This window comes from Hyaena hyaena, unplaced genomic scaffold (genome assembly GCF_003009895.1).
Source record: "Hyaena hyaena isolate Hyena2069 unplaced genomic scaffold, ASM300989v1 scaffold_12, whole genome shotgun sequence".
NCBI classification, from domain to species: Eukaryota; Metazoa; Chordata; class Mammalia; order Carnivora; family Hyaenidae; genus Hyaena; species Hyaena hyaena.
Window position 1 is genome coordinate 5079033 of NW_024080644.1, and position 15647 is coordinate 5094679.

The following is a 15647-nucleotide window of genomic DNA, read 5'->3' on the forward strand; positions in this document are numbered from 1 at the left end:
ATACACATTCATTAGTGCTTGGAGGTGTAAAAGCATTGCGCCTTGATGACCTACTTTGTGTAAAGGTGGATAATTTACTTTTTGAGGGTAGAACATTCACATTATATTTTAAAAATAAAAATATTTTCTCATCTCTTGAATCAAACCGCAAATGAGAGAAGCCAAGTGATTTGCATATGAACTACCCTCATTTTCAAAAGAGGAGAAGTACCCTTGAGAAGATATTCCAGCAGAGCCAAAAGGAGAAAAAAAAACCCATCTAGGGTAGTAATTCTCAACATTTCCAGTTCAAAGGAGGTCGTTTAAGGTCACCTCCCGCATGATAGTCCTTGGATTTTTAATACCTGTTCATGGTAGTGGCCGGGGTGGGGGTGACGGGGATAATGACCACCTTACTTGAAATACAGCAACACATTTCATTGGTCTTGTTGTATCACTCACAACAGCATGCCCACCGGTTTGAAAATTAATCGTACAAGTGTGCGCCAGACATCTCTAGTTAATGTGCAAACATCTCTCATTAGTGTGAAGGAGCCTTTCCAAATTCTTGGAGGTCTACAGCCCCACTGCTGGGCACCACTGTTCTTAAAATTCCCTTCCACTTCAAGTCACCTTGTTAACAAGAAGGTGACACCAGAGAACCATTCTCCTCTGCACTGGGGTGCTGGCAAGGATGGTCTTACAGCACTGTATCAACAGAGACGTTCTAAACCCTGTTTCGTTTCTTGAGTGCTATCGCTCCTGAAAACCTGACTCATTAACTGTAAAGCTTAGGTAATTAAAATAGGAAGCTGACTGATAAGAAATTAAACCAGTAAGCAGAATGCAGATGTTTAAGGAAGATGATATTCCCAGGGCTCTGGGAAGCAGACTAATCAGGTTTCAATCAGGAACCCATCATTCAGAGATAAAGAATTAATTCAGGATGGGAGGCAGCAAGGGAACAGAAGGACAGGCAGAAATCTCAAGAGCTCTCTGGACAATCTCTCCTTGGGAGGAGGCAAATCACGTCACATGGGGGTGTAGGCTGCAGGGGTGTCTAAGTGGATGTTTTTTGGTAGCCTGTTGCAAAAAGATGCTACTGCATACTGCTATGTGTCCCTCACAGATGCTCTGGCTTCCGAAACCTGCTTAAACCAACACTGTTTTTTCGATGTCCTTGGCCTGATCATTTCCACAGAAACAACCGTGCAAAGGGGGTGACGAGGAGGAGTGGAGCCTGCCCTCGGGCAGGATTTTGCAACAGACAAACCCTCTGAAGCAGGTTAAAGGCCTAGTCTGATCGGGTTTATTGTATGCTGGAAACCAAAGGACTGGGGAGGTTTCTGAATTCCCAGCTCTGTACAAATCTCTGTTACTGGGAAGTGCTTTTTTCTGGGGCGAAAAGGACCCAAAATGTTACTCATTAAAAAAATTTTTTTAATGTTTATTTATTTTTGAGAGAGAGAGAGAGAGTGCAAGCAAGGGGAGCGGCAGAGAGAAGGAGACACACAATCTGAAGCAGGCTCCAGGCTCTGAGCTGTCAGCACAGAGCCCAACAGGGGGCCCAAACCCAGGAACCGCGAGACCATGACCCGAGCCGAAGTCAGCTCAACCGAGTCACCCAGGCACCTCAAATGGTTACTCATTTAATTACAGTATATAGTTGACATTTCTGAGCTCTTTCTCATTTGGAAAGATATTCACAGAGAGTATATATAGTCTCCTGGAAGGAGAGCACACAGAGAAATATGGCCACAGAGGAGTAACCTATATTTCCCTCATCTCCTTCCTAATCCTTACAAACTTGCACCTACAAACCGTAGAACAGAACTCTTGCAGTGGGGGAGGGGAGGGGAGGGGAGTGAACTACAGGTTCTCATATTAAGTAGCAAAACTTGCTGCCTAAATCGGACACCCCTGAAAAAATTACCCAGTTTACCAGTAAACGCCCCAAATGTATGGGTTTAAGCTATTACTCCGTACTGATATAACATGCACGTGTTTTCTTCAAATAGCTTTTCATAGTCTGCAGCTTTCCCAGTGTTCACAGGGAAGGTAAAACTTTAAATCAAGAGACCAATTTTAAATCAAGAGACCCTCAGAGAAGAGGACGGAGTAGACTGACATCATGGAGGAAGCTTTGGGAACACAAACGAAGTGACTGGTACAGTTGTTAAATGGAATATGGACGCTAGATTAGATACCAGTGTTGAATCCGTGTTAAATTTCCCGAGTTCGGTCACTGTACTATGGCTACGTGAGAAAATGCCTGGGCTCTTAGGAAACACACACTGAAGCATTTCAGAATAAAGGGCGGAAGACAGAAAGCGAGAATGACAAAGCAAGCCCATCAAGATGCTAATAGGTGAACCAGGGTGAAAGAGATAAAGTGCTTCCTTGCAGTATTCTTGAGACTTTTCTATTAGCTTGAAGTTATTTCAAAATGAAACATTTACAAACACCAAGTGAAGTAATTTTAGATTGACCTACTTAAACACTATGCTTGTTGACATTCAGTTTTCTCAAGGGGTTGTTTTAATGCCAAGAGCTCTCTTCCAAAAGACTTATCCTATATAGCTACGTCTTTCCAAATTGCAAGGCCATCCTCAGAAGGAAAGCAATTATTGAAACAGACGTGAATCCATGTGTCTCATGCTCTGAAATGACCCCTTCAATAAGTGGTAAGTTTTTCACCAACCATGGAATGTCATTTACATTAGATTCCTTGTTTATGTTAATATCAAGTCACCCCTTTATATTTCTGAATCCGTATGCCATTTATGTTTGTCTAGAAGAGATTTGTATTGCCTCTTTTTCTGTGTGTCACACACAGCAGTCAACAGACAGCTGCACAGAATCTTAGTATCCAGCAGTGCAGCTTCAACAGGGATAAGTGGTTCTAAAACAGAGAAGATTCCATGAGCTGCTGGTGTCTTGTAAGTCAGAATCCTAGCGCTCTCCAATTCCCCATGCTACAGAAGGAATTTCCAGGTGAGGATACAAAACGGTAATTCATCACGGCAAAGCCATTTTCAAATTTCTGTTTTTGAAATCATTCCTGACATCAAGAAGCCGTGAAAGGGCGGTGCAAGGAATGAAACACAAGGGGAAACTGAAAAATTAATTTATTATATGAAGAAACATAAACTATTTATTAGCATCAATGGCTGCAGAGAAGCAGCCTGCAGAAGCTCACATCCACAGTTTATCGACTGAAGTACCAACACAGGACACTCAGAAACACAGCACTAATGCTTGAAGGTGGTTTCCAAGGAAATGCTGTACAGAACGATTTGGATGTTTATTTCCCCATTTTACAAGGCTGAAACGATGAAACCCACATTCAATCAAAATCTAACAGGATCAGGCATTCAAGTTGTACAGGATAATTGTCAAAAGACCCTAGCTACTAGGTCCTTCATGAAAGATGAAAGATACAAAAATGATCAGCTCGTGATCAGCAAAAGCATTTCTCAGATTTCAATGGGTCTTCTTCCTCCAAGTACCGTGTGTGTGGCTGCTAATTTCTGTGAGCAACTGATGGCAAGAGAGAGGGCAGCTGCTAGGTTCTAAGAAGAAAGACCATTTACACGCGCCCTTCCATAAGGTCAAAGGCCAATGTAGTCACTCAAGCCGCTCATGTGGATGATACTGCTTGTTTCTTTTCTAACAGTAAGCGCATAATAATAACCTGTTTACAGACTTGAATGACTATAACAACAACTCCTTAAATATGTGTGGCACTTTAAAATATTTCACAGTATTTTCACATCGATTGTTTAATTTGATCTTTCCAACAACCTTGTGAGGTAGGCTGGGCAAGTGTATCATCCAAATTTGGTGGGTGAAGGAACTGAGGCATACGGCAATTTAGTAACTTGCAGGGCTTGACGGGGACATTCCAATCTCTACACTGTACTATCCCCAGTAACGAAGGAACAAAGTCTAAATGTGTTTGGATGATCTTATTTAGATGAAATACTTCACGTCCATGCAGCCAAGTGACAGTGATTCCGTGGAAGCAGCTATCATGACAAGTTATGGCATGCAATTCAGTAGACAAAGCACTGAGAGTTTTAAAAATTGGAGTTATAATCAAAAACACATTTTAACTCCCAGCACATGTGGGGATTTGTTTGTCTTTAGGGCAACCTAGCTCTGCAGTCTGAACTATGATTTTACCATTTCAGAGGTATAATATAAATAATTTCAAAACAAAAACTCTCAGCTCACGATGACTTCAATTTTCACTGTACAGAAAAAAAGCCAGTGGTTTCTCTCCCCCAAAGCAAATAGACATACATGCCCCAAAGTAGGGATATCTGTATACCAAGGGTTAAAAATGACGAAATGTATGATTTAGTTACCAAACCTCTTTGTCCTTGTAAATGTGGCTTATAATTGGGTTATGGGAGTCTGACAGACCATCACCGTTAGTTTGGTATGGGGTCATTCACGATGCTTAGCTATCGTCTACATTAAAATGATTTAAAATGCATTTGAAGGCTCAGATTTTGTAACGGTTCTTGAGACAGGCTTCCAAACCAAGGTTGGAAGAATCTGCCTCTCTTTCCCGGTCTCATTCTGACCACAATTCCTGCTCAAACTCACCATTTTTAACCTGTCTCCTGATAGACTGCCTATTAGAAACTGGATGGGTCAGCAAGTTCAGGCATTAGGGGTCCTTAGACTATCAACCCTGACTGATCTGCAATGTCCAGCCTAGTCAGTGACAGGTCACCTGTTTCCAGAGAGTTCATCGTCAAGGTTTTACGGTAGAGATAATGGCACTAGATCCAGGCATTTCCCCAAGACAACTGAGGATATGCTACACTATCCTCTTATGGAACAAATATGGTTCCAGGTGAAAGGAGAAATTATACCTAGACAGGAGCATACAGGAGCATAAAATTGGAATCTCATTCAAATAACTCAGAATCATGCCAAATCGAGATACATTCAGGTAAAGACAGAAATCTTCTGATCATTTCATCTCTTCCTATAACTTAAAAATTTCTGAAGTCATTATCTAACTTTGGGAGAGGAGACTCTTTTCCTTCAAATAATGAAAACTAAAGTGCCCTGTATAGCTGCACTTGGTGAAAGATTTCTGTGGAGTTTTCTAGAAAAATTTAAGTCAGCCACTGTAACTCTTGTCTAAAATTCTTCTGACAGGCAAGGAAGAGGGGTAAGAGAAGAGTCTAAGTTTTATTGTCTTCTTCATTAAGAAGGCAAATCCTAGCAAATTCTACCAGAAACTTCCCAGAATTGTAGTTCAGGACTGAACCTTGAAGGGGTTTAAACCTACCCTCCAGCAGGTTCATTTATCTTCAACCATCCTGAGAAAGTAAGATTTCTGCTTATAAAAGCCCACATCATTTTGATGTTTTAACAGCCCTCTTAATCCAGAATTTATTCAACACCTTGAAGGAATAAAACTTTCTTAAAATTCTAGGACTTCCATGCAAATCCTTTGCATCCATGGATCCTTGGGAATAGACTCCAAATCTAGACTTTTGAGTCAGTTAGAGATAGGAGGCCAAGGTGGCTACAGCTGGTTATGTACAAGGAGCTCTAATGAAATAAAAATGGAATATCTGTCTATTCAAAAAGCAACCTGAACTCTGAAAACTCTGAACCTCAGCTCTCTCTGAAAACTCGGACAAGAATGATATTGCTGATGACAAAACCTTCTCTGGTTATGATGACAGCTCCTGGATGAAGGCTATGCTTGGAGGAAATATAACAAGAGGCTAGCTATACCAGCAGTTATAAAAAAAAAAAACCTAGAAAACAAGAAAGCTCCTATCCTCATTCTACCTGACAGATCTAACCAGCCCAACTCAGAGAGCATGGGGACCTTGTCAACAAAGAGGCCAGTAATGCCTGGGAGAACAAGGTCAACCACAAATGGTGGTACCTTAGGCTGCCCCTCCAACACTCAGGGGTTTCCCTGGCTTCTCTCCATAGTTCCCACATGCCCAAGAGCTCTCTAAAGGGGAACAACCCGCAAGGAGTTGAGAGCTAACTTCCTTCTTTGTTCACTGCGCCGGACTCATCACCTGTATGAAGAACAGGGATCAACCCAGAAAACAGTGTGTCTTAACCCCAAGAGACTCAGGTCCTGTTAAGCAGAGGAGAGCTCATCAGCATTCAAGATCTGGCTGGGCACAGAACTTATTTTACTGCTAGAAGGTGTCTCATCTCTGTCTTCGGTTGGCCTTAGATCTGTTTTTCCCACAGACTCAGGAGGTTTCTTCTGCCTACAGTCACAGCAAACACACTTTACCCACTCCTGAAAGCTTTCAGAGACACTGGAGGAAAAGAGCTTTTTGCAAGGGTGGAAGAACTGATAGAAGATGAGCATGAAGAGGATGGCTGTGCAGTACCCAATGAGCAACTGCAGAATCAGCAGAGGTGCACACACGTACATGTAGATGTCGGTCTTGTAAAGATACCACATGAGGAGGAGGAAGGCATTCTCAATGAATCTCAGCATGTAGTATACCAGTAGCCGGTACCAGTTCTGTGACTTGCTGATGAGGTCCGGGTTGTTGATTTTCAGCTGCACGGCTGACCAGCAGAACATATTGATACCGGCATAGAGCAAGGTGAGAAAGCACAGCACGATGGTGGTGCCCACCCGACTGAGGGCCTTCTCGATGTTCTCGGGGAACGGGGAGCCACTGCACCAGAAGAGGATCCAGGGGTACAAGAAGAAGCTGAAGAAGTTGACGAGTACTACTATCACCACCCAGGCCTTCAGGACGGAGGTAAAGAGGACCAGGACAATGACTCGAGTGGCAATCTCAAAGCTCCTCCAGAGGAAGATACACACGTAGGCCAGAGGCTTCACTTTGACATCGTATTCATCATACTTGATCTTGATGGCCAGGATGTTGCAGCGCAAGGCTCCATACACAATGGATAACAGGGAGAGGACCATGAAGAAACCTGGGGAGAGGAGAGAAAGAGCACTGTCGAGTCTCACCTGCACCAATAATCCTGCTGTCCAGACACTTTGTCAGTTCCTTCACCCAGATTCCTTGGACCCTTCTCTTTTATGTTCACAGGCTGACTTCCAGCTGCCAGTATCTGTTCACTGTGCCTAAGGGCTTTTGCCATGGCTGCGGAAGGCTGCTCTGCCCTGGTGCTGGGGAGGCTTAAGGGCCCGGGAATCATTGCTCCTGAGAGGGCCCTCGATGCCCAGTTCTAGCGTATCCGATAAGAGCTGGAATATAACTGCCCGAGCTCCCCCATCCCTTGGGTAGCGTAACTCTTGAGGCATGTGTTCTATACTGTTCACCAGTGTTTCCTCACAGGGCTACTTTCCAATCGCCCAGGGTGACAGCTATCTGACAGCGCTCCCTTTACTGGCTGCCTTGTCTTGTCTCATTCTCCTCTCCCATGCTCCTGACACCTTCCTCCAAAAACACATGCACTCAAATCCCTGTCTCGGGGTCTGCTTCAAGTTCAACTCAAACTGAAACGCCTTTCTAACCCCATCTTGCTCTGCCTGAATATGCAGAATCCTACATGGTGTTCTTTGTCTCCTCAATTAGTTTATAAGCTCCTGAGGAGTCAAGAATGACCATGTCCGACATTTCACCTTGATGCCTCCCAACTTATACCAGTAGTGGGTACACAAACAGAAAAGACTCAATAATAAATGGCTCAGTGAGTTCCTCTCTATCTGCAGGACCTTTTAGATTTATACGCAGACTACAGATTGCTCATTTTTCTTTACTCTTCAGTTACATTTAAGAAGATAACTGCAAGACTGCCAAAGAAATGAGAATGTCACCATTACTGAGACTCTTGTCTTGGGCTGAAAGGCCTTAGTATTTCAAGAAGTCTCAGCTCTAGCTGCCTATTTCTTAAAATGACCTATGGCTAATGGGTTCACCTAGTTTATACAAAGCAGAAGTTTGGGGGGATGAGATGTGGCTCACTTCAATGGGACATGGTACCGTGTTTGAGGGTATGACACTATGGCTGTGAGCTACTGTCTCAGAAGCACGCCACCGATCCATGAACACAAACTGTGTGGCCGAAGCTGAAATACAATCGTTTACTAACGGGCTGGCCACCACCTCCAAATACTGCAGCAAGGAGAGACTGGAGGCAGGGCTTGGAGTTAGGAACCAAGAGTCTGGCTCTGGTTTCAGTCTTACCCCATCAGGCCACACTAGGGAAACAGCAATCTCTTTGGGTCCTGTTTTCTCACCCATAAAACTGAGACAATAATACCTTCTGTGCCTGCTCCTTAAGGTGCAATGTCCATATAATTGTCTCTACCTAAACACATAATTTAAAATGCATGGGAATGAAGGGTTTTTCCCTTGTTTAAGTTCTGAATCGATCGAAAAAACATCTATATTTGGTGGACACAAAAGCTCCGAAGCCTCGGTACTTATGTGTCTGGCAGAAGCTGAATTCTCAGAGGCTCAACTTTTTTCATAGTCTTTTGGCACTGATTTAAATCATCAAAATCATTCACTGGAAAGGCTGTCACCTACTAATCAAATTTAAAAGATAGAAACACTATCCCAGGAGTAGACCAGAAAGAAAGTGGAATGAATTATTGTTCCTGAGAGGCTAATTCAGGGGACCATTGTAAAGCAGTATATACTGACAATGTATCTTTATGTTTTATGTATTTTATATTTTTATAAATTTCTATACGCTAAGGATCTGGTAGTGAACCCTTTTCTTTCAGTCCTTATGTTTTTCCCACTATAAGAAAAATACTTCAAGGGCGCCTGGGTGGCTCAGTTGGTTAAGCATCCGACTTTGGCTCAGGTCATGATCTCACGGTTTGTGGGTTCGTGCCCCACATCGGGCTCTGTGCTGACAGCTCAGAGCCTGGAGCCTGTTTCAGATTCTGTGTCTCCCTCTCTCTCTGACCCTCTCCTGCTCACGCTGCCTCTCTCTCAGAAATAAAACATTTAAANCTCACGCTGCCTCTCTCTCAGAAATAAAACATTTAAAAAAAAAAAAAAAAAAAAAAGAAAAATACTTCAGTGGCGCCTGGGTGGCTCAGTCGGTTAAACGTCCAACTTCGGCTCAGGTCATGATCTCACAATTCGTGGGTTCGAGCCCCGCATCGGGCTCTGTGCTGACAGCTCAGAGCCTGGTGCCTGTTTTCAGATTCTGTGTCTCCCTCTCTCTCTGACTCTCCCCTGCTCACGCTCTCTCTCATTTTTAAAAAATTAAAAAAAAAAAGAAAAAAGAAAAATACTTCATATGCAGAAGATGAGCTAACCATAAATAAAATGTAAATTGTGTATTCATACAAATACGGTATTTATATTGTTATATTTTTGATCCTCCAAATTATTTATTACTTTTAACAATGTAATGACTCAATTTTTTTTTGTTTAGCATTTACCCATTTTTGTCTTGTTAGTAGGTCAATTATTTCCAAATTATATTATTTATTTCTTTATGAAGAGAACTGGCCAATCATTACTCAATTGGCACTCTGTAGCAATCACCCACTGAAGCTTTCTGAGAAGGCAAAGAATCTGTCTTGAAATTACTGACCTCAATCATCACTCCCACTGCTGGGTGCTCAGAGCAGAATTTCACAGATAGAAAAGGGGTCCGGGAAGAGAGATGCACTTGGAAGACCAGAAGCTAGGACAGAATGCTTGGAATGCACATTTCTACCTCTAGAATTAAGCTGGTATCTAATGAACGGCTAGGGTGATGCTCATGCAAATACTTACTCAGACTTGAATGGAGAAATAGTTCCCTGGTGCCATTTCCCAACCTTCTCTTCCCAAAGTCAACAAAAAGGGATCGGTTGGCAGTCTGCCCACTTAAGTGGCACTTCATAGAAATATAACGTCCCCTAATAATCCTATTCTCATTTCCTATCAGTGTGTGTAGGGGGGCACATTTTGCTGTTCTCATCTTTTACCAGAGGGCAAGACATCACTTTAGGCAAAACTGAATAGACTTGGCACACTTCTAAAGCTTCTTCCCCCTCAATTCCTGCCAAGTAATCTCCTTCCAAATGAACTCTTTTCCTATTTCACAGAGACAGAAGTTGTTATTAGGCACGAATTTGCTCATTTCCTGACTTGACACGAAAGAACTGAATCTCTATGTTAAATGCTTTAGGACATTTTATTCCCTGGGATTCCCCTTCGGAGGGGAACTGAATTCTATTTGGGAGACAAGGGGAACGGTTTCTCTGTTGTTCTGGAGAGTTAGAGAGGCTGCTCCCAAGATGGAAGCCGCTAAATGGCTGCTCTCAGTGGACTGCTGGATCTGCAATAAAATGACTCAACTTGCAAAACAGTTTAGGCAGAACAGAGATTTCCCCCAACATTAGTGAATGACTTCGAGGAAGGAACTGAGGCAGCCTGAAGGAATATGGTGGTACAGGGGTAGAGGGCAACTGAGGGAGTTGGCACAGTAAGCTTCTGGAAATTGCAATTTTACCCAGATTTCTGAAGGGCAGTCATTTTTAGCTCTTTTGCTTTCAGCTCAGTACGCAAAGTGCTTTTCCTGCTCTCTGGAGCCGGGATCTCCACGTGGGCTGCACTCCACCACTCGCTTCCTCCTCCAAAATCTTGCTCCCTCAGTTATCATCTTTCTCTTCTCAAGTTTCCAGCTGCTCCCTCTATCTTGGCTCTTTTCCCTGAGTGTATGAATATGCCTAAGTCAGCTGCATCTAAAAAACCATCCTTCCTTTGCAAAAACCGGCATGATCGCTGAAGCAGTGTGATGGATACGGGGAGGTTCATTATAGTATCTTCTCAATCTTTTTGTATGTTGCAAAATTTCTGTAATAATGGAAGAAGAGAAGGAAAGGGAGGGAGGGCAATGAAGGAAGAGTAGGGTGCGGGAGAGAGAGAGAGGAAGGACCCCTCCTTCCCCACGCACTTCTTTCTGTCTACCAATATACTCTTTTGACACGTTTCCGGCAATCCTCTTGAGTCATCTCTAATCAAAACACTCACTCTTTAATCCTCAACTCCTTGCAGTCTGGACTCTGGCCTTGTTCCTTCCTGATCTCCCTGTAACACTGGATGTTGCCTGCTCACACCTCCTTGAAACTTCTCCTGTAGAAGTAACCACGCTGTTTGCTCCTACTCACCCTCTCGCTTTTCTTGCAGCCTCCTCGCAATTTCATTCATTGGCACATCTTTCTCTTCCACTCAGGAACTGTGGTTTTATGTTCCCCTTCTAGCTAAGGGCCTACTAGATTTCTCTTGCGAGATACCTTATAGGTGCCTCAAAACAAAGCAAACGTCACAAACAACAACAAAACCACAAACGGAACATGCCTCATTTCCCTGAAAACTCCTCTGATGTTTCCTCTAATGGCCCATGAGACCAACACCCAAGATCATGCTACCCAGAAATCTGCGTGTTAAGTAGGACTTTTACCTTCCTCTCCCATGACAGCTAAGTACATCTCTAAACTCTGGCTATTCTGCATGGCTCATAGACCAGCAGCCCAGACACTGACTGGGAATTTATTAGAAGTGCTCCACCTCAGGGCCACCTGGGTGGCTCAGTTGGTTAAGTGTCCAACTCTTGGTTTTGGCTCAGGTCATGACCTCACGGTTCCTGAGACTGAGCCCTGTGCTGGGATCTGTGCTGACAATGTGGGGCCTGCTTGGGATTCTCTCTCTCCCTCTTCCTCTTCCCTGCATGCTCTCTCAAAAGAAATAAACTTAAAAAAAAAAAAAAAGGAGTGCACTACCTCAGACCTAGTAAATAAGAATCTGTATTTTAATAAGATTTTCAAGGTAATTTGTATGACTATCACAGTTTGAGAAGTACTGCTCTAAACTGTCTTCTTCCATTTCTGGTTCTGTCACTTGTTAAGTCCCATACGGTTCTTGCCACAGAGTCCTAACTCATTTGCTTCTCTGCCACCTGTCTTCCTCTTGTCTTTGCCTGGATAAACCCTACTTGTTCTTCAAGGTTCAGTTAAAGTGTGAACTCAGCAATGATGCTTTCCCTCAGCCTTTATTCAGTTACATTCATTCAGTTGTGCTAAATGCTTCTAAGACTCTTCAAGCTCAGTGAACTGCCCCTTTATTGGGATCTCACAGCTACCTATTCATGCCTTTATTTCAACCCCTGATATCTTTGGTTTAGTGCAATCTCCTAGGTGTAGCTACTGTTTCATACAGACTTTTATCACCAGCACCTACGTAGCACAGTGACTGGCACGAAGCAGGTGACTGATAACATTTATGTTGAATAAAGAATGAGTAAGTGAATTCAAAATTGCACAATCTGCGAACAGCCTTTTTTCACCACTGAATAAGGAGTTTAAGCTCCAAATCTCTCACAGAGATAACTAAAGTGAGCAATGAAAACTCTCAAAGCCCCTTACCAGAGGGTGATTTCTGTGGTTACCGGCTTCCTATGCAAATACATCTGCTTCCATGTGCCTTTCTCAATCAAGAAGTTGCACCTGTTTCCAACATTTCCTGAGACATAAGATCCAAAAGAGAAAATGTTTTTGGGCTTCAAGTCTACATTCTAAAAAAAAATTCTCTTTGAGGTACATGACAGGCCTGCAAAACACGGAGATATAGGAACAGTACAATATTCTCTGACCACAGGCATAACTAAGGAAGTCAAGTACTGCTTCAGCATGTGGGGCCCAACCAGAAGCAAGACCATTCTGGATTATCTTGGCAGTGTTGAGTTTTCCTGGCCAGTAACCTAGATTAGCCTTCTTGTAGGATCTGACAGCTTACTCCCATGAGTGATCTGTGACCACTTATTCTAGAACCCAGTGGTCTGCTTTATTTTTTCCCCCAATGGTCTGCTTTAATTCCACCCCCGGCCCTGACAACTGGTTAACAGACTTAATGAAGAGGCTGAGAATGGGAGATTATCACCATGAGTTTAGCTTGTAACCCAATCTGCCACTGTAATCTCCCAGTTTGCTATGGTAAATATTGTGTTGCTTCTTTGTTTCAATGGCTTCATTGAGATACAATTCATATATCATACAACTCATAATCTGAAGCATACAATTCAGTGGGTTTTTAAAAAGTTGATCCACAGATAATGTGCAACCATCACGAGTCAATTTTAGTAATTTTTATCACTTCAAAAAGAAACCCTGTACCCTTAACCTATCATTTCTCCAAAACCCTCTCCTACTCAGCCCCAAGCAACCTCTAATCTACTTTCTGTCTCTATAGATTTCCCTATTCTGGACTTTTATGTGAACGAAATCGTGTAACAGGTCTTTTATGACTGATTTCTTTCACTTAGCAAAATGTTTTCAAAGTTCATCTATATTGTAGCATATATCAGTCCTTCATTCCTTTTTGTGGCTGAAAAATAATCCACTGTATGGATATACTACTTTTTTATCCATTCATCAACTGGTGTAAATTTGCACTGTTTCTGGTTATTGTTAATAGTGCTGTTATGAACATTCATGTACGAATATGTTCTTTTCAGTCCACAGAAGTAGACTGCTGGGTCATATAACTTTATATTTAATCGTTTGAGGAACTGTCACACTGTTTTCCAAAGCAATGACACCATTTTACATTCCGACCAGCAGTGTATGAGGGTTCCAATCTCTCCACATCCTTGCCAGTATTTATTATTATTGACTTGAATCTTTATTAACTTTTTAATTCTAGCCATCCTAGAAATCCTAGAATCAAAGGATGTGTGAAGTAGTAGGTCATTGTGATTTTGATTTACATTTGCCTGATGACTAATGATGCCAAGCATCTTTTTACGTACTTATTGGTCATTTGTCTATCTTCCTAGTTGCTTTTGGTTCTTAACTGCAGAACAAACTCATAACAGATTTTACACTGTCCCATATGCGTCCCCCCACATTTAACAAGATTCAAAGGCCAGATCTGCACAGACTAATTTAAGAACAACATATTAGGATTACCCAAAGCCAACAATGAGCGTTAAAAAAAAAAAAAAAAAAAAAAGCACAGTTCTTTCATCTCATGCTTTTTAAATTCCCTTTAAGAAAAGGTGGGGCATCAAAATGCAAAATGAGGATTTTCATGCCGGTAATGGTAGATTAGATTGTTTTGGTCCAATATTTCTGCCAAGACCAATTGGGAAAATATCCATTCAAAGGCATCAGAGATCTGCCAAAGCAGTGAGTATTTCTGGGGTTAAGATCTCAAAGAACAGAAAAGTCCCAAGAAAAAATTCTGAAGCTGCTTTTTCCCTCAAGACATTTGCTCATATGCTAGTGGGTACTAAGGGACTCAGAATCTGAACCCAGCCTTCAGCAGTCTCTCATGGCTGGTGGGTGTGGGAGCAAACATTGACATTCTGTCCCTATAACGGTCCTGGTATATACCCAAAGCTTTCTGGTGGAAACCCAAAAGACTAGATGCGAGCAGTAAAGGTGACCAGAAATAGATCAGTCCTCACAAAGACTGAAGTACAAAATTCAGCCAACTCAAGTTGTAACTGAATCACGATGATCTGTATCTAATTCAATTACCTGCTATAAACAAAAGTAAAATTTTTCTGGAGAAAGAGAGTTCATTCAGAGCCTCAAATTATCTCAAATAACTGACATTTAATTAAAAATAACTTGACATGCCAACAAGAAAACAAGAAAATGATAAAAATCCAAGAATGAAAATAGACAATGAAAAGAGATCCAGAGGAGATATAGTTATTGGAATCATGACACTGACTTAAAAGTATCTGTAATTGGGGCACCTGGGTGGCTCAGTCAGTTGAGCATCTGACTTCGGCTCAGGTCATGATCTCGCTCATGGGTTCGAGCCCAGCATCGGGCTCTGTGTTGACAGCTCAGAGCCTCTTTCCTGATTCAGATTCTGTGTCTCCCTTTCTCTCTGCCCCACCCCTGCTCACGCTCTGTCTCTCTCTCAAAATAAATGAACGTTAAAAATTTTTAAAAATATATACCTGTAATTAATATATTCACAAAATTATATAAGAAGATAGAGAATTTATCAGAGACTAGAAACTATTTTTAAAACTGAAATGAAAAACACAATAAATACACTTTAAAAATCAACAAGTGGGTTTAATAGATTAGAAATGGCTAAAGAGATGACTAGTACTAAGCAGAAGGCAAGTTCCGAAAAAAAATAGAGAAAGAAAAAGCATGAGAGACTTATGGGCCAGTGAAAATGTCAGGGAGAGAGGGAAGAAAATAATGGAGGGTCAGAAGCAATATTTAAAGTGATGAAGGCTAAGAATTTTCCCGAACTGTCAAAATCTAAAATTAAACCCTAACAGGATAAATACAAAGAAAATTACAACTAAGCAAATCATGTTAAAACTGCTGAACACTAAAATCAAAGTAAAAACCTTCAAAAGCAAGCAAGCAAGCAAGCAAATAGATTAACTTCAAAGAAGCAACAAAGACATTGTTGGCATTTTAAAAGAAATCCTGAAAGCCAGAAGACAAAGGAATGAGAATCTTGAGGTGAGAAGAAAATAACCTTTAACAGACTTCCATACCTAAAAAGGAAGGTAAAACAAAGACATTTTATGACAAAACAAAAATGAGGGAATTTGTCACCAGCAGACCTGCTCTAAAGGAAATAAGTGTTTGTATTTCAGGCCCAGTGGGAATGACCCCACATGGAAGCATGGAGATACAGGAAGGTCCAAAGAGCGACCAAAAGGATAAAAACAACTCAATGTTTATA

At 41.9% G+C, this 15647-nt stretch overlaps 1 protein-coding gene across 1 annotated transcript in view; it reads right to left on the minus strand.

The window, feature by feature from the left end:
• Positions 1–3090: 3090 nt before the first annotated feature.
• The window catches only part of XK (X-linked Kx blood group), a 53534-nt gene continuing 40977 nt past the window's right edge, over positions 3091–15647 (minus strand). Inside the window, exon 3 of the mRNA XM_039256708.1 lies at positions 3091–6936. Within this exon, the coding sequence (XP_039112639.1) occupies positions 6110–6936 (827 nt within the window). The 3' untranslated portion in view covers positions 3091–6109. The remainder of the gene's footprint in view (positions 6937–15647) is intronic.